This window comes from Takifugu flavidus, chromosome 14 (assembly GCF_003711565.1).
Source record: "Takifugu flavidus isolate HTHZ2018 chromosome 14, ASM371156v2, whole genome shotgun sequence".
NCBI classification, from domain to species: domain Eukaryota; kingdom Metazoa; phylum Chordata; class Actinopteri; order Tetraodontiformes; family Tetraodontidae; genus Takifugu; species Takifugu flavidus.
In genome coordinates, this window is record NC_079533.1 from 141,124 (window position 1) to 158,668 (window position 17,545).

The following is a 17,545-nucleotide window of genomic DNA, read 5'->3' on the forward strand; positions in this document are numbered from 1 at the left end:
GACTGAGGAATTAGCTTCTAACATTAGCATTTTAAGGCAAATATTATATATAATTCAGGTCAACCTGTTAGCGGAGCGGCTCATGGCTTCAGAAACGCGCATTAAGTCCGCAGACGAATTTCCAAAACTCAGCTAACGACATTAAAAGTAAAACTGGAAGAAACTGAGATTCAATTCGCTGTGATCACATTTCTGGCAGGGGAGCCACCCGGAGAACAGCGGGATATTCAAATGCGGAGTTCATTTCTAATCCCGAAACCTCAAACATTCCGACCCACCGAGCGCAGAACTGGTCCCAGCATCTCCATCACGTCCGATGACGCCGCGGCGCCAAAGACGGCGCTAACACGCCGGGGGCCCGCTGCAGCGCGGGACATAAATCTCGGAGCGTTCTCGTATCCAGATGGATGGATTTGAGGGTTGGAATGAAATAAAGAAATGAGGGGGGGAGGTGTGTTTTGGAGAAGGGAGATGGGATGCGATTCTGGACAGATGTTCCAGATGAGCCGGAGATGGGAACAAATGTGAGATTATTTCACAGATGGATGAAAACGCGACTTTTTATTCCTTTTTTTTAATCCAGATCAGCTTTTTTTGGCGCCCTCCTTTTTATTTTCCCTCAGTAGCCGGAACTGTAGCATACAGCACGCCGATTAGCATGCAGCGCGGCGCAGCCTCATTAGCTTGTCAAACCAAATTACAGGGGCGATACGCCGGGTGAATCATTCATCGCGCCGCTCTCCTCTTTGTTTCGCCGCCGCCATATTGGAGATTCGTCCAATCGATTTAATTGCGGGTGATTGTCGGAGTCGATCCGGCGGCTCCTCACAATCACCGCTGACGATCGACGGCCGTTGCCTTCCATTCTCCTGCTGTCACGCTAAAGGAATATCAACGCTACTACACCAACACCAACACCACACTTTTTTTGTAATTAAGACCTGTAAAAAGTTTCTAATTTAGTTTGTCGGGTTTGTTCTAGCTTCCGGCGCGGTTGTGTTTTATTACCCGCCGTCTGCGTGTAACAGCGATCGGCGAGGTGATGTCGCCGTGGCGACCACGGAGAAATGACTTGGCGCCTCATTAAAAGTGAAATTATGACGTAGAATTTGAATATTGTAGCGCTGCGGTTATCCAAACGCTAATCCTCAACCTTTTGAGCTCGAACTAAAAAATCTGCTGCGATGTCAGAAGAAATCAGTGAAGCTAATCTAATTAGCCTTCCTCCTGTTTTAGCGCCAGGAAGAAGGATCGTGCTTGGCCTGCTCGAATCGTTAGCTCGTTACCAGCTAGCGTGTTTCCTGCATTTTCTCTTCCTGGGTCAGTGATCGCGATCAACGGAGCCAGATCAGATTTTAAAATTAGCGTGAGTACAACATTTTCCAGAAGCTGTGATTGGAAAAGCTATCGGTGCTATCAGCGACGCTCATGGGGCGATTTACTTGCTGCTGCATGTGCAAATCCTCATTAGATTCTGTAATAAAGGCGAACTTTGATGCCGCGCGGCTACCTCGCGGCTACCTCGCGGCTACCTCGCGGCTACCTCGCGCCGCGCTCTGCCTGAATTCTCCTGCAGCTTGCTGACAGGCTGCTAATCCTCTCCTCTCATATCGGCTTCTCTGAAATCGCGGCTTTAGTTTCCATCAAGCCTGGGCCGCTTGACGCTAATGAAGTTGGCATTTCCGGAGCCGCGCTAGTGTCGAAAATGTTGCCATTTGCCAGATCTTAAAATCTCTACCTTTTGATCTATTTTTGCTCTTTGCTCATTAGTTTCGAACGTCTTTACTACTTACTGTGGAAAAGCCATAAAATTTGTTTTTTTTGCGACCTGGATGCGAGAGTGAGGTGAGAGTGCGTCCGGCGCTCTGAGAGAGAGTCCGAGGTCACTTCTGTTCGTCAGTATGTTTTTCCTCTCACCGTCGAACAGGCGTTTTAGACGCTAACCTGGAAACAGGGGACTAGCTCCATTAGCTGTGGTGGCTGCGGTTTGTGTCAGCAGCTCACGGAGGGTCAGCGGGTGTTTATCACATCAGGATGCCTCTGGGACACGCTTTGTTGTCTATAGGAAGCTCCCAGAAGGTAATGGGAACGTTCCAGGCTAGCTGTTAGCCTGCACATTCTGTGTCAGTGTACAAACTCCAGCATAGTAACGCTCTACGCAGTTACCCTCAGAGGTGGTGTCCATCATCCACTCCTTCACTCCCCTCACTCCCTCAAACATTGCCCCCCCCCCACCACCCCAACCTTAGCGCTGCTCTTAGATAATGACACTCAGCTCGGACGCTAAATTATCCGTGCATTTGTAGCCGGGGTGCTGGGTGTTGGCCAGCACCTCTGGCCGCACCGCTGAGCAGTAGCAACGCCCCGGTTCTGCTGAGAAACGGCCCGGCTGCAGCGGCGTGCGCTGGTGCTCGCCGGGACTCCCACCGACGCGGCGCGGCCCTTTAGCCCAGGGGTACAGCTCCGAATGCAGCTATTAGAGCTGCCTGGAAGATTTCATGAGCTTGTTACGTTCAAGTGTTCAGCACGCACACACACACACACACACACACACCACCCATCCTTCAGAAGAGCAGTTCAGGTACCTGATTAGCCTGAGGGAACATCACAATAAATCCCATAATCATATCATCTCTTTGACCAGGCTAGGTACGTCTTTGCATGTGCTTTAGCATGCTAGTGATGCTAACCGGCCAATCGCGGCCTGTTGGATGGAGCTTTGATGTCTCCCAGACACAATAAGCAGATTTCCAGGACTGGAATCAGCGCCTGTCTTCCGGTTGGTTTGAGTCGTTAATGGAATCAAAAACACCAGGAGTTCCGCTGCCGACAGCCTGGACTCCCGGACGCTTTCCTGGCTCCTCCAGCCCGCCGCTCTGTCGACTCGGCGGGCTGGAATGAGCAACAATGAGCCGTGGACGCCCCCGGGAGCCCAGTTAGCGTTGTGACTTATCGTCATCCACTGCTGGCCGGCGCCGAGTCGCCGCCCGATATCTCGCACTTCTCGTCACGCTGCCGGACGCCCGTCGGCCGGAGCGGTTTCCTGCTAAAACGGGCAGCGACGGCTAACCGCGGCGTCTCCATCCTGAGTCAAAACAATACAGAATTATAGTAAAATGTTCTCATCACAGACGCCGCCGTATCGATAATATTTCTTCTCTTCCATTAGACGTGTGGTTTCTGCCGCGGGTGCGGCGCGCTCCGACCCCCCCTGACAGAGGAGGCCCTTCCTCCTCCGGCTTTAGACATTATGCCGTGCAGAAAACACAGACGTATTTTACTTATTCATGGCGCCGCGGCCGCCGCCGCTCCCTCCAGGCTGACACCAGTCAGTCAGATTCCGGATCCCCGGAGAGGATCTGCTGCAGGGGAAAAAAAGGGAAAAAAAGGGAAACGTGGGTTGTCCCAGGCTTCAGCTTCCTAAGGCTTAATCCCATTAATAATTCCTAAACTTCCAGGGGTTTTGAGCGCTAGCGGCTGGACGGATGCTTCTATTTTGTCTTGGCTGGAAAAAAAGGGCGACTCTTCCCGAACCTTCTCTGTTCCTGCCTTTTATGATTACTCCTCCAGCACAGAGGAAGCCCTGGCAAGGACTGAAGACGCCTTATCGGACCGTCCTCTCGGCCTCCGTGAAGCTTTCCCTCCCGTTCCGAGGCAGCTCTCTCTGTGAGCCGGCATCTCTGGACCCTCGATGATAATCGTCGGAAACCTTTCACACCCTCTTCCGGCTCCGCCACCACAGCCGGAGCTTTTCCGTGGACAGTTTTTCCACTTTCTGACCTCGACGTGACCCCGATTTCCTGACGAGCTCAAGTTCTTGTGACTTTAATTGTAACTTAATAAGCTAGCAAAGCTCCATCGCTCCAGAAAACAGCTAATTAGCTTTCATGTATTTTATGCTGTTGGTTTTTTTTTTTTTTTTTCTTCTTTGATTTTTCTTCTTCAAGATGAGAAAGAGAACGACGTCAACATGAAAGGAATGATAAATGAACGGGTTTAATCCATAAGTTTACACTTAATAGCCTAAGACAGACACTCGCTCCAGCCGATCAGAACGCGCTTGCTCGCCGCTTTGATGCTCTTTGATGATTTCAGGGATGATTCCATCACAAAGTAGAAGCTGAAGAAAGTCGAAAAGAGTTAAATGCGCACGTAGATTCGGCACAGATGGCAGCTTTCACTCTGAATATCATTCCTTTTGTCATTTTGACGCACAGATTTTGGGCAAAGGTCAGATCTGAGCAGACAGAACCTTTTAGCATTAGCGTAGCTCCGGCTCCAGACGTCAGCCGCTCCTTTGTTCAAAGGAAATGTCACAAAAGTTACGTCAAAAATATCTATTTTCATCCGTCTCTCGTCTTCTTTTAGCCTGACAGTTGCTGCTCAGGGCACCGTGATTACACCAAACTACAGCCAACCGGCTTCACGAGTTAGCATCGTCACTCCATAGCAACGAGGTTTGGGGGCTGGACTCCCAGCTGGGTCAAAGGTCACCGGCATGGCGAGCTATTAACGGTTCAGAGAGTGCTGTTCGTGGTAAAAGTTCTGCAGATTCTTCACATTCGCGCGTGTTGTTGATGAACGTTAAAGGCGTTAGCCTGCGTCTCGTTCGTAGCATCTGTACGGATCACCTAAAATGTTGTCGAGATTTGACTCGCATCAATTTAACTGCAAAAAAGGGTTTCACTTAATTAGCCCTCGTCAGGTCTAGCGAGGGTGATCCTAGCTGACTATAGAGATGACCTTAGCTGTTAATGCTTGTGTGTGTTTGCGTGTCTGAAACGAGCCGTCTGATCTGGCACAAAACGTCGGCCCAAAACAGGGAAGTGTGAGGCGGTGCCACAGCTCGCAGGGAGGTTCCTTCCTTCTTTTCTGCGTGTTGAACCCAACGCCCTCGTGTTTTGGAGCCCAGCTTCTGATTGGCTCCTCGTGGCCCGAGGCAACGCGAGGCCTCTGCTCCCCCGCGTTTCCTGTTCCCACTCTTATCCGACTTATCGGCCGTGCGCGCGGCCGTGGAGCCGGGTGGAGTTAGCTATTTTCCTTGCGCGGCGTCCCTGCGCTAGCGAGCTGAGCTCGGCGTGATCGATGCGTCTAATTTCAAATGTTCATAAAGCCGGTCTGGTGACCTTCCAGGGCCCCTCCCAGACGCACCGCGTGACTGACGAGCGGCGCCAGGCTGGATCCGTGCACGTGTGAGCGTAGTCCACCTACGCCGGCTTGATTTGCGCGTCGGCTGTAACGTGATAAATTGGCGTAAATGTGCCATCTAGTGTAAAAGGTGTGATGTCACGCCGCCGCGTGGCCCCTCCCTCCTGTTAGCGAGCATCTGCTTCGCTTCCAGATGTTCCGTTAGCTTCCGGAATCGCGCCGCCGACAGTCGCTTCGGTCCCAGAACGCCTTCAGCGTCGATAATCAACGCGCCGGCACGTCTGGCGTGGCGAAGCGCCGGCCGTCGGCTCTGGTTTACAGCCGCGGTGATCGAGGTGGCGCTGAGGCGGAATGCTAAATGAGATTTAAAAACGTTACAGTAGCGAACCTGCCAACTTAACAGGCCTTAACGGGGCAATAAGGAAGGGAAACACGCGGCGCTTGAAGGGAGGTTTTATCACGGACACCCAGCGAATTCCTCGGAGACCGTAAAGCCTTTTACGCCGCTCCTCCCGGAGGCTTGGATGTGACGGGGAGAGTGATTAATTTAGCCAGTGCTTAAGGTGGGAACGGTGTGCCGACCGGCGCCGTGATGAATGCATGGTGCAGTTGTCTACAGCGCTGTGCGCTACGCCAGCCCGCGCCGCATTCCCTCTGACAACTGCAGTCACATGCTAATGCATCATATTACTTTCTGTCTGGTGCGATCAGTGGCGAACCGGGTATTCGCTGATATTTGTTAGCAAATGAGGTGGAGGGGAGGCGATCTCTGCCGCTGCGCTGCTAGCTGCCACAGATTATGAGCGTTGTGTAGCATCGCACTCACCAAAAGTAGCATCGGCGGCGGTCAGATATGGTGTAGTGACACTTGCTTTCCTCTAGGGGAGATAGGTGCCGCCTCGGGCCTGTTTCTACAGGTCAGGCCCACAGGGGTGGACCTGTAAACCGGTCCTGGTTCTGGTGTTCAGCACCACGGACAGAGAGCATCAGCAGAAAGGAGATTCTGTCGTGTCGAAGCAGCAGCAGCCTTCAGCGTTAGCATAAAGGAACGCTGAATCGTGAGTGTTTTCCTTCGGAAGGTGACGGATTTTCTATCTCTGACGATCTCGCCGCTGTTGTGGAGGGTTAAAACGGGTCAGCCCAACCTGGCTGCTGTGAAAGAGCTGAGCTGAGATGTTTGGATGTGAGAGCTTCACTTTAGCGTCGACGTTTATCCTTCACATCACCACGTAGAAAACGCGCTCTGCAGCGCTCCTTTAGCTTCACAGTCACGCAGAAAACAACGTGTGCTTCAAAGAGCAGCGCGACGGTAAAATGACCCGTCATTTTGTTGTGAATGGAAACGTAAAGAAGTCCTGGTCTGCTGAAATTGTCCTGTAAAGTCACAAATTCAGCTGTTTTGGACGAAACCAAAGGTTCAGATTTGCAGCAACGCTCTTCTGTTCCTTCAGTTTGGATGAAATTCCAACATTCTACCGCAGCAACGGCAAATGCCGACCAATCATGTGGCTAATGTAGCCATTTCTGGGCGGTATTAGCAGCAGTGAGCAGCGTTATTAGCTTGTGTCGGGGTTGCCGCGGTGACAGATGTTTGTGTTGGATCAGCTCTGCTGATTTCTACCATGTTTACTCTTTACCTTTATTGGCAGGAAAAGAAAGTGCAAAGCAGCTCCGGAGTGGTTCCCGCAGAATAAAGGTGCATTTAAAGCGCTGCCATATTAAGAAAAGGACCCTGGAGCGTGAGCAGCTCTGCTCAGGCTGGTATTTGCTGAATGAAGGAGTCATTTGGCGCCGCTATAATGCTGCTGCTTGCTCTAAATTGTGCCCCTGTTCTAAGTGAACGTTGTTGCCAATGATCTGTTCTGTCTGTTTGCTCTTTGTTTACTTCCTCGGCTTAAACGCCGGAGGAACGTGGCTCGTCTTCATCCCCCACAGGGACAGGGGGTGTCCAGTGACCCCCCGCCTGAGGTGAAGACGACACTTGGAAATGGTTCTCTGGCGTGAGATTAAAGTGGGACAGTCGGCCTGCGGCGGTTTAATAGTCCCCTCTGGGACGTGTGCTGGTTTACTGTTGGACTAGAGACATTTGGTGCAGACCACCTCCATTTTCAGAGCCGAGGTGGCCCCCGCCGCAGCTGAAGAGGGGCTTCAGAGAGCAGGAGGACTCTGTCCATCAGTCACGCAGCAACTGTCCCCGTTAGACCAGGTCTGATGAAGCATCTCCGGGGAGGAGATGTGGGTTTGACGGCGGACGTGTTGAAACTAGACTCACGCTAGCAGTTAAGGGACCACGTGGAGGCACAATCACGTCAAATGTCGTGAACTCCTGGCTTCGTCTTGACCTTTACGTGTCAAACTGCCCTCTTAGAGATGCAAAAGGGAATACGGTGTCCAGACACGAGCCTTTTCGCCGAACCCGTTCGTTTCCCGTCTAAAAATACCTAGTCCCCGCGTCCACATATGTGGACATCACATTTTGGGCTAGATTTCCCACAGTAATTAATTCTGCTTAACTGGGTCCTGATGGCCACATATGTGGACACTTACATCGCCCCCTAGTGGTGTTAGAAGAGTACTACACCATACTGTGAAAACTCAAAATGGCGGAGAACACGTGCGAAAATTCCGGTAGCAACTCCAAACAAAAACATCGACCAGGTCCAGTCAAATTTAATGGCTTTTCTTGTTTAGATTTGCATATAAGCATTGTAAGTTTGCTATGGCATGCAAATTTGACAAAGTTTAGTAAAAGTAACGATGTAATATGCTGCTAAACACATATGTGTACATTGGGACCGAACCCCTATTTTTTTCACTTGTGAAAAAAGAAAAAAGCACTGAGCTTCACCACTTCACCACTTTCCTAACAATTGTGTCGAAAAAATATTCAAAGCTTCGAGACTTCAGTGATGGGGACATCTGGTGGACAACCGAAGCCATAGCAACCTCCGAAGAGCACGACTGAAGCACCGGCACTGTTTCAATCCCATGACACTAATAAAAGTTCATTGTGTGCTCATCCAGGTGTTTTGTTCATGCATACCAAATAATGATTATATTTCCATTACAATAAAATATGCAGATACTCTAAAGATAAAGATAATGGTTTGTCATTTGTCTTATGTTTGATTTGGAATGATTTTTCACAGAAGCAGAACAGTTATTTGTCCTCACAAACTCTAGAACGTCACTTATTGGTGGTACTTGCCATGAAACTTGCCAAAATACTCTCACTCTTCAAATCTCTATCTCCTCACAAACCAACAATTTTATTTCCAGAGCGATTTTCTCTTCAAAGAGCACTTGAATTGCTCAGTGCGATGGATGGGGACACGTCAGAATTAGACTTATCTGACAATGATGACGACATCCTGGATGCCAGTTATCAACCCCAACCTCAGGAGCAGAGCAGCACTGAAGATGGAGCAGTGGTGATGAGTACCACATCCCACATCCCACTGAACAGAGCAGGGGACGTAAACGTCTCCGCGGAGAAGATAATGGTTAGCAAAGACTTAGTGGATATTTGTTTATTTTAGGGCTTTAGGGCTAAGTAATGTTTTAGAGGAGTACATAAAGGTACAGCACCATTCAATGTTTCTAGCAAAATGCCAATTTTCAGGTTCAGGCTCTGGCGCGGCCAGATCCAACACTCCCAGGAGTAGCTGCCGAACTCGGCATGAGGCTGATGGCTCGAATGATGGCCAGAAGAGCCAACAACAGGACCAAGCCCTAATCCCAAGCAGGGACAATCTTTAAAGGTAATAATAATAATGGTTCTTATTTTGGCATGCCTTGAAGGCAAATCATAAAATTTCATATAAATGTTCACTCAGATTCAACTATGTTATGCACTAATACACCTCAGTGAATTGCTTGTGTGAGTCACTTCGCAATAAGCACAATTTGTATTTTGATTCTTGTGCAGGACGTGGAATGCGCTGGAGGGCAGCTCCATTTATGCCCAACCTCATGGATTTTACAAATGAGGATGAAACGGAGCATGATCGGAATAGCTGGACCCCACTGAACTATGTGGAACAGTACATAGATCACAATTTGATAAAAAAAATAGCTGATTGCACCAACGCTGTGTCACTGAGTCGGAGTGGGGACCTACTCAGAACATCAATAGATGAGGTCTACCATTTTTTTGGTGCCGTATCCTGATGTCCTGTCTCTCCCGTACCCCAAAATAAGGATGTACTGGTCCAGGTCCATCAGTGTCAGTCCCATAACGGAAAGATTCACTCGGGACAGATTTTTCAGCCTGAGGCAATCATTAAAAGTCCTGATTGATGATGTGTGCCAGAAGAACCTCAGGAAGCGGGACAAATTTTGGAAGGTGCGACCTTTCGTCGATAGGATTTTGCAAGGCTGCAGGTCTCAGGCTCGGTGTCATCGTTTTTGAACCACACAGCGAAGCTAATTTAACGTTTTATTGGCGTTAGCGTGATTTATTTGACCCAGTAACGCGGCTATAACGTCCCCCCGACCGCTGTTTGGGCCCAGATGTTATTCCTGGTGTTGTCTGAAGAGCAGTTTAGGGTTCCACAGTAAAGGTTCTTTAATGACTAACATTAAATGAAGCTGTAGCTCCTCCTCCATCAAGCTGCAGGGGTGGGGGAGGGGCGGCGCGCTCTGGTTTGGGAGGCAATAAGACGTTCTTCCAGCAGATAAAGAAAGAGGGAGTTATTACAGAATGAATGATGATGAGATTGCTACCATGCTTTCCATAATAGCGGGATCACAAATAAATAAGCCGATGTAAATCGCGCTATCCATGCGCCATATTTACTCCAAATCCCATTTAGCTGTCCTTAATGAGCCACGACACTTTGGCTTCCTGATAAATAATGCTGTGTTTACAACAAAGAGCACTTCCTGGAATTGAAGTGGATCAATTCCACAATGGATGCGGATTGAATGATGGATTTATTACGTTTGTTAATCTAAATAAGGAGGCGCGAGCGTACGGGCAGCAAGAGAGGCCGCTTGAACTCGGAAGAGACGCAGAACGCCGCCCCACGCGTGCACGTGGGGGTGCACGTGGGGTATTACTCGTGCTCGCTGTCCCTCTCACAGATAAACAGGGAACCTTTGGCACGGCGGGCGCGACAGGAAGGAGCAGCGAGTGCTTCCCTGTGCTTCACGCGGATCCCGTTCGGGTTCACCTTGACCTCCGCAGGGTGCGTCCTGGGCGTTGATTTGGCGAGTGCATATTCACCGCGGCTGCCTCCTTTTCACAAACCATCCACTCGGATCCGTTTTTCTGAAGCCTGCACGGCCGCAGACCTGCTAAATAGAAATATGGCAGGGCGAGGAGAAGAAAGAAGCTGCTGCACTTCATAAGGCAGGATGACAGGCCCTTCGCCCCGGCCGGCCCTGGAGGGATCCCTTAAGCTTCAACGGGGAAACTCTTTAAATCTGCAGCTAGCATCACGCGGGAGGGAAGTGAGCTGTGCTGGCTCTGGTTAGCGCCCGCTAACACCCTCTACAACTGTGATGTCGCTGCAGAAACGTAGAGGAACGACCTTTTCTTCTGCGCCCCTCTTCATTCTGAATTATTCACGCACGGGGTAAATTCTTAAAGCGTGCGGCTGTTGGCAAATATTGAGACTTTTTAAATCCAACACCAGTCTAACAATTATAATTAATAATCAGTCTAACACCACGTAGTCTTTTATTCACCAGATGAATAAAATGCATCCATTCATCATTCCCAACAGGCGGTGTTTGATTAGAAACTCTTTCTGAACTCTGGTGCTCTGAAACATCTCCGCTTCCATTTTCAGCTGTTTTTATTCTCATAACATCAAATCATCCATCCATCCAATCGTGGTCCTGTTGGACCACCAAAGGACAAACACTTTCCATTTAGCACGGACAAAAAACCCAAATCCTGTTTAGCAATGAAGCTGTGGGGAGAGTTTGAGGAGCGTTTCTGAGGAACACGCTGCCATATTGGGTCCAAGCTGCTGGGGTTTTTGTTGTTTCCAGGTGAATCGGTGGGCAGCGGCGTTACCGCCTGTCTCTGCCCCACCCCTCCCCGTGGTCGTGGTCACGCCGGGCATCTTTACTGGTCCCGTTTTAAACAGGTTCTGTTGGGAACAGGTGTTCTCCAGAACTGTATTCAGGCTGCTGTGCTGAAGGGCTGTTTTCAGTAGCAATAGAGCCAGAGTGTGCCTGCTCCATATGAACCCCCCCAGGCCGTGCTTTCCTCCTGGCTGAGCCATAATCAGCTCTGGATGGACTGGTTCACGCTTGGACTGAGTCAAGATTTGATAGCTTGACTGATTCTTACAGTTTTGGATCAAACCCCCATCTGCTGATTCCAGGAGATCTTTAAAGGATCTCAGAGCTTCAGATTTATGAAGCCTGCTCAGCCCCCGGCAGCACTGATGAAACCATTTCATCCTTCAAAAAAGCAGAACATGAAGCTCCAGAAAAGGTTTTGTATCAAGTTTCCAACAGAACGAGGACAAGTGGGTAAAAGCGCCACTTTAAAGCCTCCAGGCCTCAGAAAACATCCACCTTTAGGACGCCTGACTTTAGAGGATCGTCGGTTCGCTCCGAGCACAAGAACAAACATGTTTAACCTCAGTCCAAGAACATCTGACCTGAAATGATCAAAAACCTTCAGCGTAAAAAGTGGTGGAGAGAAAGCTGCTGGGAGGTTCTCAGAAGAGAAGTGGCATTAAAGCCAGCTGGAAGAGTCCAGCCTGCTTCTGCTCCTCCCTCCAAACAGGCGTCTCCCACACCAACACTGAGGAACACGGGCTTCTGTTCTTCCTTCTCTTCTGACTATTGTGTGTTTGATGAATGCAGCATCCACTCACTGCCCCCCCCCCTCATTTACACTGCTCCTGGTTTCACAATGCTCCTCAGACAGATGCAACCAGAGACACTGATGCCGTCAGACAATAAACCTGAGTGTTGTTGTGTCGGTTATTAACATGTTCCATGCTTTTCCTTCTGCAACAGTTCATCACACACACTGCTCAGGGAAACTCGGTGTAAAGGAGGTGAAGCCGCGCCTCAGTGACTCTACTTTGGTGTTTTTAAAACTAACAGTTATTAGATGAATATACAGTGTGCACGTACGCGCACACGTGTGTATAAACACTTAATACACGCGTGTGCGTGGATGTAGACTTTTTAGTACTTTGGGTTCATAGACTTTTTAGTATTTTGCAGATTCGTGTCTGTATATAAACCAGATCCTCCTGTAATAAAGAACTAAAGGCTGACTGTTGTCACGTGACCCGTCTCCGCTGTCCGATGATGGAACCTGCCTGGAACATCTGGTCCACAGAAAAAGCAAAACAGCTCACAGAACTGGCCCAGTTTAGACCCAAAAATGACAATAAAAATGAAAATGTGTGACGCAGTAGAACAATGGACGAACTTTCTGTTGGTCATTGACAGTTTCAGTCGTCATCAGAATTCATCAGAAATATTCAAACCAACAAACTACACACAGAACCGCAAAGTTTAGAGCTTAAAGGGAGCGACAGGTGAAAGTTAAAGCTCAACGCAGCTGAAGAAGTTCCAAAAAGGAGAAATATCATGTGGTGCCTTTACCGCCACCCGGTGGACACGCGTGGAACTGCAGACAATAGTTAAACGCGCTCCGACACATTCTGACCTCTGCTGCTCCTCCTGGACTCCAGGGCTGCAGAAATATCTGCTTTTTTTACAAGTCTTTTCAAATCTGTCAAGCATCATAAATCTTATTTATTTATTTAACTAAGTTAGTCAGTTTTCATTTAAATGCAAAAACATATTTATGGCATTAAAATAGCAAAACAACTTTTCATGTTGAACCCTCCCAGAATGCTTTTATAGTAGTGGAATATTAATCAACAGCCATAAAGTTGTTCATTAACAGAGGAAAGAGGAAAGGTCAAAGTATTCCGTTCAGACTGAGCAGGAAGACTGAAGACCGACAAGGTGAGTGGAAACGAAGAGCATTATTGAAAAGAATTGACAGTTGTGTTTGGAGATAAAATCAAGATTTGAAAACATTTTTGTGACTATTGAAGAGCTGCATAGAGCTGAAGAATTCTTGGCTTAAGAAAATTCAACGAGACTTCATATTTAGTTTTAGCACAAAACATCGTTATACATTATAAATGAAGAGGTCTTATTTAACTTTCTGATAGTCTGGCTTTAGTTATAGTTGAATAGTCTTTCTAAGTGAAGTTTAGTTTATTTTTCTGCTCTTTGCTACTGATCCTAAAAGAACTTTGAACTTTAAACCCTCCCAGAATACTTTAATGGTAGTAATATATACGCCATAAAGCTGTTGATTAGGTTTTAAAAGTGAAAGTATTCTGTTCAGACGAAGCAGGAAGAGCGACATTTTTGTGACAGGTGAAAAGCTCTTAGAGTTATTAGAGCTGTTCAACAGTCCAGGTCACAGCTGGATATTTTGGTATTACCTGTCAAACAACATCTAATCGTGTGCAAGTTAGCATCTCTCAGCCGGACCAGTTTAAGACAATAAACTAAATAACTAAATCCACACAGGATCACAGGACACCAACAGGATTTTGGTTCATGTTGCACGTTTTCTCCCAGTGGTTTATTGTTCTATGTTGTGGAACCACTGTGAAAGAAATGCAGGAGTGGGTGTCATTTCTTTCATCTATTTTAAATAGAGCAGTGATCTTTGAGGACTTGGATCATAGAAATAATTGAAGAGGGGAACAAAGGAGGGGAGTTAAAAAGTCCTGACTAGTATGTTTATGTAGCACCAGATAATTTAGTGGCTGAGCTGAAGACAGTCCTTTCACCATGTTGGCCTGTGGAAAACCAGTGTTGTGGGCCCAATGGACCAGCGTCCCCGTCGTTGCCGGACCACCGTTGGCCACCAGTTGGGTTTTGGGATCAAAGTGGGGGCGTTTCCTGCATCCGGTTCTCCTCACGGATCCATGACTACAACATGTTGCTGCAAGTGCAGAGACGTTTGCTCTGGAAAGAACTTTAGAGCACATTCAGTGCTGCAGGATGAGGGGCTGGAAAAGGTGCCAGTTCTTTTCTCACTGCAGGGAACAGTTAAAAAAAGCAGCTTAAACTCTGAAAACATGAAAATGATACAGAGACATCATTGATTTATTGATTCAGTTGTTATCCAGAATGGATTAGAAATGTTCCTGTTTGATAAAAATGCAGTGAATTGGGATTATTTAACTACAACCTCTACAGATTATTTACCTTCATCACAGTCTCATCACTATTTCTGATGTTTCCTCAGGATGGACGAGGACAGAGCAGAGTCCACAGTGCCCAGCTGGGTGTCCCTGAAGAGTGACATGTCCAAAGATGGACTAATAAACTTCAGAAGTTCAGAGGAAATGTAAGAAAACTAAAGTGTGATGATGTGTTTGTGTGGCAGCTGTTAGTCACATTAACAGCAGCAGGTTGTGAGTTTATTATTGGAGATGTTTAACACTTAAACCTCAGACAGTCATAGAGTTACAGACTTAATGTGAATATTGTTGATTAGAAACAAGAATCAGGTTTAAACTGAAAGATGAATTCAGACATAAATGCTGGAACAATATTGAGTCTTGATCAGGTTCTTTCATCCTATAAATCAAAGGACTAATAGAGATGTGTTTCATAGTGAGAGGGGGGAGCACATCCTATCAAACTGGGACCAGGCAGCTCCACCAGGAGAGTCCTCTTGTTCACAATCTGGAAGCAGATCTGGAGATGCTGAAATGAAGCCCAAACAAAGTAAAACTGTTCAATATGAGATTTAATTTGTGATGTCATGAATTTGGAGTTGTGTTGATGATTTATTATAGATGGAAATCATTGGTTTACTTATGTTCAGGAAGTGATCTGCAGGAGGTGATAGAAGGTCATAAGATGAGTCTGAAGAGAAGATGTGAACATGTGACTGAAGGAACTCATGAAGCAGGAAGTGGAACCCTGCTGAACAAGATCTACACTGAGCTCTACATCACTGAGGGACAAAGTGAGGAGGTGGACACACAACATGAGGTGAGACAGCTTGAGAGAACCTCCAAGAAGAACCTCCAGGACACTCCAATCAAGTGCCAGGACATCTTCAAAGTCTTATCTGAGCAACAGAGACACATCAGAGTGGTTCTGACCAACGGTGTCGCCGGCGTTGGAAAAACCTTCTCAGTGCAGAAGTTCAGTCTGGACTGGGCAGAAGGTTTGGAGAACCAAGACATCAGTCTGGTGCTTCCGCTCTCATGCAGGGAGCTGAACTTGATCAGAGATGAGCAGCACAGTCTTCTCTCACTGCTTCATGTTTTCCATCCAACATTACAGAAGATCAGAGCAGAAGATCTGACTGTCTGGAAACTTCTGTTCATCTTTGATGGCCTGGATGAAAGCAGATTTTCACTGGATTTCAACAAGCATCAGCTCATCTCTGATGTCACACAAGTATCGTCCGTTGAGGTGCTCCTGGTGAACCTCATCCAGGGGAACCTGCTTCCCTCAGCTCTCATCTGGATCACCTCCAGACCTGCAGCAGCCCATCAGATTCCTCCCTCGTGTGTTGACAGGATCACAGAAGTACGAGGCTTCACTGACTCCCAGAAGGAGGAGTACTTCAGGAGGAGGTTCAGTGATGAAGATCTGTCCAAGAGAATCATCTCACACATCAAGGCCTCCAGGAGCCTCCACATCATGTGTCTGATCCCAGTTTTCTGCTGGATCACTGCTATAGTTCTGGAGGACATGATGACCAGAGACCAGAGAGGAGAGCTGCCCCAAACCCTGACTGACCTCTACTCACACTTCCTGATGGTTCAGATAAAGAGGAAGAAGCAGAAGTATGGAGGAAAGCAGAGACCAGAGGAACTGACTAAGGCTGATAAAGAACTCCTTCTGAAGTTGGGTCGGCTGGCGTTTGAACATCTGGAGAAAGGAAACATCATGTTCTACTCAGAAGACCTGGAGCATGTGGACTGGACGTCTCCGAGGTGTCGGTGTACTCAGGAGTTTGTACAGAGATCTTCAAGAGAGAGAGTGTGATCTTCCAGAAATCAGTCTACTGCTTTGTTCATCTGAGCGTTCAGGAGTTTCTGGCTGCCGTCTACATGTTCCACTGTTACACCATCAATAAAAGGATTATGGAGTCTCTCCAAAAATATTTGAAACCAAACCCTTTTTCCTGGTTTGTTGGGTTGTTTAATAACGATCCAGTCAATCTCTTGATGACTTCCTCAGGAGAGCACTAATGAAATCTCTCAAAAGTGAAAATGGCCACCTGGACTTGTTTGTTCGCTTCCTTCATGGTCTCTCTCTGGAGTCCAATCAGAGGATCTTGGGTGGACTGTTGGATCAGAGGAACAGCCACCCAAAACCATCCAGAAGGTCCTCAACAACCTGAAGGAGGTGAACAGTGATGAAATCTCCCCAGACAGAAGCATCAACATCTTCCACTGTCTGATGGAGATGAAGGATCAGTCAGTCCATCAGGAGATCCAAGAGTTCCTGAAGTCAGGGAAGAAATCAGAGAGGAGACTGTCAGAGATCCACTGTTCAGCTCTGGCCTACCTGCTGCAGATGTCAGAGGAGGTTCTGGATGAGCTGAACCTGCAGCAGTACTACACCTCAGAGGAGGGACGACGTCGCCTGATTCCAGCTGTGAGGAACTGCAGGAAGTTCGTGTAAGTAAAGATTTCTGGGGCCGGACATCAGCGTTTAAATCAAGCGAGTGGATCATGTCAGGTAGCAATACCCCCTCCAGTGGTCATTCCTTCAATTCTTTATCTCCAGTGCAGCGTCCATAAATTAAAAACAACAACAATTCATCCAGAAATGTTCAACACTGGCTGGATATAAGTTCAAAGGTCAATCCAGACAAACCAACATAAGGCAGGAATAATAGGAGCCACAAGTTAACTGACTATCATGAAATTACTGTCATGTCATTAAATCACTTTTGTTTGTTTGTATACATCGTATTCTAATTACAGAAAAACACATTTTAACTAATGACACGTGACTATTTTGCTTCATTTGTTCAACGTAAAAACAGCCGGCCTCGTTGGTTTAAATGGGTGTTTTAGGTCTTTGTGGCGGTTCCGTTTGGAGCCTTTATGTGACCCACAAAGTTGTTTGAGCCTTTCCACACCCGTTAGGTGGCAACTTCATCACTAGCAACAAAAGGTGCAGTGAAAATGATTTGAAGGGAAACAGGCAGATATAACAGAAGCTGAGGGCAATCGATGCAACCAGAGACTCTGATGTCATCGATCGGATCGCTGAATTAAGACTTGACGCACCATCGTACAAATTGGATGAAATGCAAAATATCCAAAGAGCCGATAGACAGATAGAAAGATGCACGTTTCTTTAAACCATTTGCTACAATCATTTTAAATATTGAGTAATTATGAGCTGT

At 47.5% G+C, this 17,545-nt stretch overlaps 2 protein-coding genes across 21 annotated transcripts in view; one reads left to right on the forward strand and one right to left on the reverse strand.

Annotated features, from left to right (window-relative positions):
- Positions 1-17,545, reverse strand: part of LOC130537198 (ribonuclease inhibitor-like) — a 180,748-nt gene that overhangs the window by 120,763 nt on the left and 42,440 nt on the right. The window lies entirely within an intron of this gene.
- The window catches only part of LOC130537196 (ribonuclease inhibitor-like), a 267,517-nt gene that overhangs the window by 16,261 nt on the left and 233,711 nt on the right, over positions 1-17,545 (forward strand). For 4 of the 20 annotated variants that reach the window (XM_057053782.1, XM_057053780.1, XM_057053779.1 and 1 more), the window contains 3 exons: positions 14,408-14,509; positions 14,780-14,892; positions 14,993-16,808. The exons of 12 other annotated variants lie outside the window; for them this stretch is intronic. In XM_057053782.1, the coding sequence (XP_056909762.1) occupies positions 16,588-16,808 (221 nt within the window). In that variant the 5' untranslated portion in view covers positions 14,408-14,509; positions 14,780-14,892; positions 14,993-16,587. Of the gene's footprint in view, positions 1-13,061; positions 13,102-14,407; positions 14,510-14,779; positions 14,893-14,992; positions 16,809-17,545 lie in introns of those variants that run through there. 4 more of the 20 variants (XM_057053786.1, XM_057053784.1, XM_057053781.1 and 1 more) reach the window with 3 other exon arrangements.